Source organism: Microtus ochrogaster, linkage group LG8, assembly GCF_000317375.1.
Source record: "Microtus ochrogaster isolate Prairie Vole_2 linkage group LG8, MicOch1.0, whole genome shotgun sequence".
Lineage (NCBI taxonomy): Eukaryota > Metazoa > Chordata > Mammalia > Rodentia > Cricetidae > Microtus > Microtus ochrogaster.
This window is the reverse complement of record NC_022033.1, coordinates 163,395-173,006: the sequence shown is the minus strand read 5'-3', so window position 1 is coordinate 173,006 and position 9,612 is coordinate 163,395. Positions and strand designations below refer to the sequence as shown.

General features: G+C 44.4%; 1 protein-coding gene and 1 pseudogene across 5 annotated transcripts in view; one reads left to right on the top strand and one right to left on the bottom strand.

Moving 5' to 3' along the window:
- The window catches only part of Oprl1 (opioid related nociceptin receptor 1), a 32,223-nt gene that overhangs the window by 18,931 nt on the left and 3,680 nt on the right, over positions 1–9,612 (top strand). Inside the window, exons 1-2 of one of the 5 annotated variants that reach the window (XM_005362659.2) lie at positions 6,752–7,149; positions 7,606–7,862. The exons of 2 other annotated variants lie outside the window; for them this stretch is intronic. In XM_005362659.2, the coding sequence (XP_005362716.1) occupies positions 7,639–7,862 (224 nt within the window). In that variant the 5' untranslated portion in view covers positions 6,752–7,149; positions 7,606–7,638. Of the gene's footprint in view, positions 1–6,751; positions 7,150–7,605; positions 7,863–8,419; positions 8,451–9,612 lie in introns of those variants that run through there. 2 more of the 5 variants (XM_026787158.1, XM_026787157.1) reach the window with 2 other exon arrangements.
- Positions 502–4,268, bottom strand: LOC101985638 (annotated as a pseudogene).

Genomic DNA, 9,612 nt, shown 5'->3' with positions numbered 1-9,612 from the left:
ATCTATCTATCTATCTATCTATCTATCTATCTATCTATCTATCTATCTAATTTTAGTAATATATTCATTGTCTTAGAGTTGCTATTACTGTGAAGAGACATGATGACCAATGTAGCTTACAAAAGAAAACATTTAACTGGGAGCTTGCTTACAATTTCAGAGGATTAGTTGATGTCCATCAGGGCAGGGAGTGTGGTGGTAGGCAGGCATCTGATAAAGCTGTAACTGAGAGCAAACATCTCATCTGCAATTGCAGGCACAGGAGACTGGGTCTGGCTTGGATTTTTGAAACCTCCACTTCCAGTGAGACTCCTCCTCTAACAAGGCTATACCTTCCAATTCTAAACAACCCATCAACTGGGAATCAGACTTTCAAATATATGAACCTATTGGGTGGCATTCTTATCAAAACCACCACATTTATCATGGTGTTTGATCACCCCCCTCTAGCATGTTCCTAACCCTAGAAAGACTTGTTCCAGCTGGTTCCTAGAGACCATTTCACCCGCTGTTCTGTTTAGCCCATAGCCTCTTCTCTCTCTCTTCAAGTGATGGTGAGGTGGATTCTTTTTTCTTGGGGAAGAGAAACCCATGGTTTGTGTTGTAGAATATTATTTTAATATGTGTTACATTTGTTTATGCTATGGAGCATTTGTTTTAATGATACAAAGATATGGAGCATTCTTTTATGTTGCATTTGTTTAACTCTGTGAAACTGTGTTACTTTGTTTGTCTAAAACCCTTGATTGGTTTAATAAAGAGCTGAACAGCCAATCACAAGGCAGGAGAAAGGATAGGCAGGACTGACAGGCAAAGAGAATAAATAGGAGGGGAAATCTGGGTGGAGCGATGAAGAAGCAAGAAAAGGAGGAGAGAGGTCGCCAGGGGCCAGCCACCCAGCTACACAGCAAGACATGGAGTACGAGGAAGGGTATATAGGACAGAGAAAGATAAAAGCCCAGAGGCAAAAGATAGATGGAATAATTTAAGAAAAGCTTTCTAGAATTAAGCCAAGCTAAGGCAGGGTATTCATAAAAAAAAGAATAAGCCTTCATGTGATTTATTTGGAAGCTGGATAGTGGGCCCCACAAAGAGTAGAGTCAAAAGAGTTAAAAAAAAAAGAAACCCAACAACTACATTTTGGTGTATGAACACTGAGTTCTTAAATTTCCATATGGCCTGAGAAAGCTTAAAACACACACACACACACACACACACACACACACACACACACACACACACAAAAAAACCCCTAACACCCCCCCCCAAAATGGATATGGCTTCTTTAAGAAGTTCTGCTGTATAGAAATGACCTTTTTTATGTTAAATAGAAACAAAAAACTAAAAAAACGCCTGCCACAGTGCAAATGTGCAAATCTATCTATTTAGATAGATAAATGGTCTTCAAACACTTCAAAAAACCTATAGACTACGGTGTTTAAAATGTTTTGCTAACTTAGGACCTGTCACAACAAGACATATCTTCTTTAGGCAGCACCAATTTACTTCATAAAAGGATGATGGGCTTCAAAGAAACTTTAAATGGAGAGTTTGCTTTCACTGCGGCAAAGCTAGCCATTTGGGCAAGAAACTGCTTCTGCCTTGACTGCTTGACTGCTATATAAATTGGACATGCAGGACCCACAGGAAAGTGACTGCTGAACCTTGCCAAAACATGGTGAAACAGTCCTTCAGAGTTCCTGCTTCATGGAAGAGTCTGCCAGACATTCTGCAGGACAGAGAGGAAATTGACTGATATACTTTGTCAATACAAAGTGTGATAATCCTTCAAATTTCCTGCTTCACTAAAAAGTCTTCTGGATATTCTATGCCTGTAGGCTGGAGATGGATACCCCAACATTGCAGAGGAACTTTGGGTGACTGTCAAAGACAGCAAGATATTTTTGTTGTTAGGTAATATTAATTCCTACTGGGGTCTTTAATGGAGTTAAAGACTAAATAATTAGAGTTATAGCATTACTTAGTTACAATAGGAAGTAAATTAGGTATAAAACTTTGGAGACACTAAGATGGGACGGATGGTGGAGTGTTTTCTCTCTGAATTTGCTAAATACAAATGGACTGAATATTGTAATTTTTACTTGATAACTGTTTTGTTGTATGTAGTTTTACTATGTTAAAGCTAAAACTTCATTTTTATTTAGGAAAAAGGGGGGAAATGTAGAATATTATCTTAAGATGTATTACATTTGTTTATGCTGTGGAATATTTGTTTTAATGATACAAAGATGTGTAGCATTCTTTTATATTGCATTTGTTTAACTCTGCGAAGCTGTGTTACTTTGCCTATCTAAAACATCTGATAGGTCTAATAAAGAGTTGAACGGCCAATAGCAAGGCAGGAGAAAGGATAGGAGGGACTGGCAGGCAGAGAGGATAAATAGGAGGAGAAATCTAGGAGGAGGGATCAAGAAGCAAGAAAAAGAAAGAGAGGAGGACATCAGGGGCCAGCTACAGAAATAGAGAAAAATAAAAGCCCAGAGGCAAAAGATAGATGGAATAATTTAAGAAAAACTGGCTAGAAACAAGCTAAGCTAAGGCTGGGAATTCATAAAAAAGAATAAACCTCTGTGTGATTTATTTGGGAGCTGGACGATGAGCTCCTCAAAGAGTAAACAGTCAAAAGAGTTTTTTTTAAAAAGCTACAGTTTGTTATCTTTACCAACAACAAAAATTCTGGATAGTCTAGCGATAAAGCTGTTGCCATTGTCATGTTTCAGTGTGAACCACATTGAAAGGGCCTGGATTTTTTCTCTCTGTTGATAACCACACCAGTTCTTCCCACGTTAGCATCCTCAGTCACCACACACAGGTTAGCAATGCCAAATTCAATGAAGTCAGTTGTCTTGCTGGCCTCCAAATCAGACTGAATGGTATCATTCAACTTGTTGAGGGTTCAAGGTAACAAATGGTTCAAGCATCATAGGTCACCAGATTTGGAATTCCTTTTGTGCCCACAAAGATCTTTCTTACTTTGAAAAACTTGCACTTTGCCTCCTCAGCTGTAATATGATGAACAGCAAAGTGCCCCTTGGTATCATAGATCAGATAGAAGTTCTCTCAAGTCTTGTCAATGCTGATGATATCTAGGAGCTCAGTAGGGTAGGTTATATCAGTCCTGACTTTGCCATCAATCTTTTTTTTTTTTTTTTTTCGAGACAGGGTTTCTCTGTGGCTTTGGAGCCTGTCCTGGAACTAGCTCTTGTAGACCAGGTTGGTCTCGAACTCACAGAGATCCACCTGCCTCTGCCTCCCAAGTGCTGGGATTAAAGGCGTGAGCCACCACCGCCCGGCTTTGCCATCAATCTTAATTATGTTTTCTTCTCGGCAAAACTGGCCTTTGGGCAAGGAACTGCCCATGCCTTGACCACTGACAAAATGTACAGTGTCCAGACTGGACAAGCAGGATACAAAAAAAAAAGTCTGCCAAACCTTGCCAAAACAGGGTAAGACAGTTTTGAAAAAAAATTCCTCCTCTGAAAATGGTCTGTCAATTACTCTAGGCCTTAGCCAAATGTTGGTTGCCCCAACATTGCAAATGAGACTTTGGGTCATTGCCCAGGTAGCCAGTTGTCTCTGTCATCTACTGCACATTTTGGAAGCTGCTTGGTTTCACTTCCTGCCTACCCAAGTAATATCTCCCTTCTCAGGCCTTCGATGGGGTTGAAGATTAGATAGTCATAGTTACTTTCCTCTTATGATTTAGTCAAGCCATTTCTAATACAAGACTTAGACTTCTTTTTTTTTAATATTTATTTATTTATTATGTATATAATATTCTGTCTGTGTGTATGCCTGCAGGCCAGAAGAGGGCACCAGACCTCATTACAGATGGTTGTGAACCACCATGTGGTTGCTGGGAATTGAACTCAGGACCTTTGGAAGAGCAGGCAATGCTCTTAACCACTGAGCCATCTCTCCAGCCCCAAGACTTAGACTTCTTACGATAGAATAATTGTTGAAACATTTAGCATATGTTTCTTGCTTAATATTGTTTATGCTAGTTATAATTCTATTTTTTATACTTACTATCTACTCTTTTTGTTTGTAATTCTGTATTGGGTTTGGAACTCTCTTATTTAAACAAAACAGGGAGGTGATGGAGAACCTCCTTCAGCCAATAACCTTTGAGAGGCTGGATCAGGTTGAGGCATGGCTTTGGGGTACCAAAAGGCTGTAGTCCCACCTGCTTGCCCTTTTCTACCTAAGCTCCAAACCTTGATGTTGTACCCCCATTCCTGTTCCATGAGTTTTCCCTTTTAATAAAGAAAAACCTTAGAATACCGTATTTGGAGTTAGCTTGAGATTATTTGACTTGTGTTCTCCTCATTTTGATGCATGTCTACCTGCACGCCACCATGTCTATATAGTGAATTTCAGGACAACCAGAACTATATAGTCTTGTTCTGAACCTTGCCTAGATGTTTCTGATACCCATGTACAGTTCTTGGTGGCTTCAACAGTGAACTGTATGCTTGAGCCGTGTTGTTGTTTGAGTTGCCTGGATCTTCAGTAATACTCTCATGTGACATTTCTACTGCAGACCCCTTTGTCTCACTTATGTTCTGTATCATCCTGCTTCTTCCCTTCTGAAAAGCCCATTTGTCCTTGCTGAGTTCCTGTTTGGGCTCAAGATGCTAGAGCTATTTCCTCTGTACCACCGGTGCCCATTTTGGCCATCTCACCTATCAGATGACCAAGTTATTCTTCTGCCTGAGACAACATGTGATCATGTGGACTCTGAGCCACATTCTGTTGGTCCACACTTACAGATATATGCTGAGACCAGAGCTCAGTTTTACCTGACAGTTTTAGCTGAGTCATGGTTGAGGCTATGAGGTTGATCCAAGGACTCCTGGAACTGAGGACAGTGGCAAGGAAGGCTTCTTAGAATAGGCAGGACTGGAGCTAGTTTGGGTGTGGGATCCATGCAGTGGGGCAAGACAAAGCACACAAGAGCTAACTCAAGACCACGAGAGGAAGGGATATTCTGTGGCTCTGTTCTTCCTACACTTACAATGCTTACAGCCTCCTCTTTCCAAATCTGGAGCCTGGACTGGAAGGCAGGTGAAGGCCATTTGGAAAATAGGCTCTGTAGAGGTGCAGAGACAGCTTGGTTGAGAACGCTGAGGTTGTTTGGAGAAGATGCTTCAGGAGTCTGAGCCTGTCTGAGTTCCTACCCCCTCACACTTTTGAGATCAGGGTGCTAATTTGGTCTGGGATTGAAGGAAGGAGGGAGGAAAAAGGAGGAATGAAGGAAGAGAAACTGAGAGACAGAGAGACAGAGAGACACAGAGAGGGACGGAGACAGAGAATGCATTCCTGTGTGCTCCATGTCTAAGGGCCTTAATCTGTGCCTGCCTGTTCCCACCCTAGCTCACATTCTCTTTGTCTATTTTTTCCCTTTGTGTCTGCATGCACCTTTTGGGTTTGAATATGTGATCTTTGTGTGCGTCTCTGGGCACATATCACTTGTGTGTCTGCATTTATACTATGCCTGTCTGGGCATCTCTGTATGTGTTCTGTTTATTTGCAGGAATGTGTCCTCGTGTGTTTCCTTGAATATCCATGTGTTTCTGAGTCTCAGCTGCAGAGACAAGTCCTTGGAGACAGTTTGGGATGCTGAGTCCTGGGGCGTCTGTCTGCTTTGGCCTTTTCTGGTTGGACAGGTATCCTAGCAACACTTCTGTGAGTTGCCTAGCAACCAGGTCCCCATCCTTGGTGAAGGAGCAGGGTCTGGCTGTATGTGGGAGGTCTGGCTTTCATTCAGTGCAGACAGGAAAAACAAGCCTATGATTTGATGATGGCTAGAAACCTAGCCCACATGACCTTGACTTATGGCTTTTATCTCAGCAGACTGTGACCCCTGTTCTGGCAAGGAACATAGTCCCTAGAAGCTTGCCAGCTCTGTGTATATCAAGATTCATGTCTGGGGCTCAGTTGTGGTGTTGGCTTCAAGTGACCAGCAGATCTGACTTCCTCTTGTTCCTGCTATATCGACAGGCAGTTTCAGACCTCAGAGGTGTGATGAGGGTAATGTGGGTGGCAATGGCCACGTGTAATGGGGGTTCATGAGCTCAATTTTGTCTTGGGCTTGGTATACATTAGGTATAAGCAGCACACAAGCAAGACAGGACTGGTCCTCAGTCCAGACAACCTCTTGTTTACTGGAGAATTAGTTGGGTCAGGATGCTGTCTATTGCTTCAGTGCTCTTCCACACTGGACATCTGACTGAGGACAGCTTTAGGCAGGAAAGCCAGCAAAATCTGGTCTGGGCTAGTCTGTACAAAACATTTATGCTGGATGGTAGTGGTGGTGCACATCTTTACTCCCAGCTCTTGGGAGGCAGAAGCAGGCAGATCTCTGAGTTCTCAGCTAGCCTGGTTTACGAAGTGAGTTCCAGGACAGCCAGGGCTACGTGGAGAAAGCCTGTCTCAGAAAACCAAAACCAAACAAAAAACCAAACCAACCAACCAGCCAACCAAACAAAAAACCAGCCACACACACACACACACACACACACACACACACACACACACACACACACGTATGCGCACACACACAAAACAAAACAACATTTGTGTGTGTTGGAGCCTCACATCTGCTTCTCTGTGTACATCTCTGAGTGTGTCGTTGTGGCTAAGGCTGTGTGTGTATGTGTGTCTGAGTTCCTGTTCATGTCTTTATTTTTGTGTTTATAGATGTCCCCATTGTGTCTCAGCTCCTGAGTGTGTCTGCCTTGGGTGGGTGGGTCCATCACTTCATGTGTGCTGTAATCTTTTGTCTGTTTCTACCTGGTCTGGAGTTTTGGAAGCTCTGGTCTGGTGATCTTCCCTTTCTTGGCTGCCTTCTCCAACCTGCACAGCCCCTCCCTCTCTCAGCCGCAGCCTCGGCCCCTCCCCCTCCTTCTGGCTGCCGCACTGGCTGCTGCATCTAGTCAATATCTTATCTTCGGAGCAGGAGCTAGGAGCAAGGAGCCATTCGCAGCCTGAGCAGATCCCATGCTGGAGGGAGAAGCTTTGCTCAGTACACTGTGCTCCTGTCTTCTTCCTGCCTTCCTGCATTTCTGACAAGCATTAGGGTCTGTTTTGGCCCCGCTTCTGAAGAGGTTGTGTGTGCTGTTGGAGGTAAGAGGGACTCCGGACTGGGGACTGGGGGCTGGGAGGAGGCTATGTGAAATGCCTGAGCCCTAGGCATTTCTGGCTAAATCCTGTGTCTTTTGTGCTCCAGTGTGCTTTTGGATAGTTTGGATATTTTTGTTTTCAGATGGCTGTGTGCTCCTGAGTCTCTGTGGGTGTACATGCGTGCTTGTGTATCTACGTCCACGTAGCTTCTATATGAGTCTGTAACCCTAACATGAATTAACCTTATGGCTACATGTATGTGCTCCCATAACTCTGTGTGTGTCATCCTGTGCCCATGTGTATGCCTTTGTCCTTGTCCTTGTATCTACGTGTGTGCCTAGTGTTTGTGGATGTCCATGGAGGTGTTCCATGTGCCTGTTAGGCTGGTTGTGCTGTATTCTAGGGCCTCAGTAGACTGTGTCTAGCACCGTGGTCACTTGTTTCTGTACCCTGTTCCAGGAACTATACTGAGTGACTTTGCAGGGTGGCAGCATGGAGTCCCTCTTCCCTGCCCCATTCTGGGAGGTCTTGTATGGCAGCCACTTTCAAGGCAACCTGTCTCTCCTAAATGAGACTGTACCCCACCACCTGCTGCTCAATTCTAGCCACAGCGCCTTCCTGCCCCTTGGACTCAAGGTCACCATCGTGGGGCTCTACTTGGCTGTGTGCATCGGGGGGCTGCTGGGGAACTGCCTCGTCATGTATGTCATCCTCAGGTAGGCTGGGCCCCACTAATTTGTGGAGGGGGAACCTGAGGCAGGAGGCTGTCCTGGATTAATCTGAGCAAGTATGGATTTTTTGCTTGCTCCATCAGATTTCTTTCCTCTCTGTTCAGGGGGTAGGATCAACCCTGATGTTTAACTCCTATTCTGCCCCCATCTGTCCCAGACTAGGTGTCACCACCTGGAGGCTCGGAGCTGCAGAGAAGTCTGTGCCGTGCTGTCTGTGTGAATGACCTCATGGCTACACAGGATCCTAGGATTTCTCAAAGAGAGGCAGAGGGGCTGGTGCTGGGCCTGAAGCCCTTGTTCTTTGGCTCTTGGGATCCCTGTTCATGGTGGATGGTTTTGTCTGAGCCCACCCTCTATTGGTGCTCAGAAATGGGAAAATTTGGAGGATTAAAAAGAAGGCAGCCGTACTGGGTGACTGAGGCAGGCCACAGCGAGGGACATAGGGCAGCATAGATACAGCTCTGTGGACAAGAAGGCTACACAAGGGGTGTGCCATGGGTAAATGTGCCGTGGCGATGATGGTCTCTGGGTTTTATTTCCAGCTGGGAGGGCATTGAGGGGGACTGGAAACAGCAGCTGAGGACTTGAATGCCAGTCTGGGGACACCAAATTTTTTGAGCATTGGGAAGACATGGGAGGTACTTTAATAGTATATAACTAGAGCCAGGTTCTTCACTGATAGATTTCCTCTTTCACAAAGAGGTGGCTCTGAAGAAAGAGGTTATGGCCCCCTTGGTGCTATCAGCGTTGGTGGAGGCAGGGCAAGAGCAGCGTCAATACTCTGCCTCATCACCATCCTCTTAGTATTTCTGAACAAACCTTGTTCACCATTGGCCTTGTTTTCTCTATTTGTTAAATGGGAAAGGTGGATCATATAGCCATATGTATGTGCAAGTGCACACACGTGTGTATGTATGTGATGTGTGATTAGACAGTGAAGTAAGAAAAGCCTTCCCAGTATTGACTTCCAGTAGGGGACCCTTGTGGGAAACTGCTATGACTCACGTGTCTCTTCCTGGATAGCCGATGTGTCTATGGCAAGAAGTGCAGCAACCTGGGGCAGTTTGTGAGCCGTGTCCACCCCCTTGTCATCAACCCTCTTGTTCTCTCCTACATTTCTCCTTTGTATTTGGGACATTAAAACTCTTGGAGCCATTTACGGCATTAGAGTAGACAAGGAAGGCCATCGTATGCACTAGCATCTCCAGAGAACTATTCTCAGGAGCTGTTGTGCCCACAAGGGCTCAGGAAATAGCACACGGTATGTTTGAATTGGGTGTATGCCAGGAGTCGGAAAAACCTAGTCTAAGGCCCGTTCTGCGTTTTAGCAGTTCTTATGAAAGCTACTTAGCTCCTCTGAGCCTCAGATCCCTTCCCCTTACAGTAGGGATCAAAATAGCATTTTTGTAAACCTCAAATGAGATAAAATCTATGTGAGGAGCTTGCCTTGGATATCTACCATTATTATTGACATTGTTATTTATTGTAATTAAGGTCTCTGGGCTTAATTGCTAAGAAACAGAACTTAATCCCAGGTTCCCCAATAGCAGCTAAACTGACAAGGACTCCTGTCATCTTTAGTATTATCACTACCATACCACCATCACAACTGTAACCACTATCACACAACCATCACAACTTGTAACCACTACCATACCACCATCACAACTGTAACCACTACCATACCACCATCACAACTGTAACCACTACCATACCACCATCACAACTGTAACCA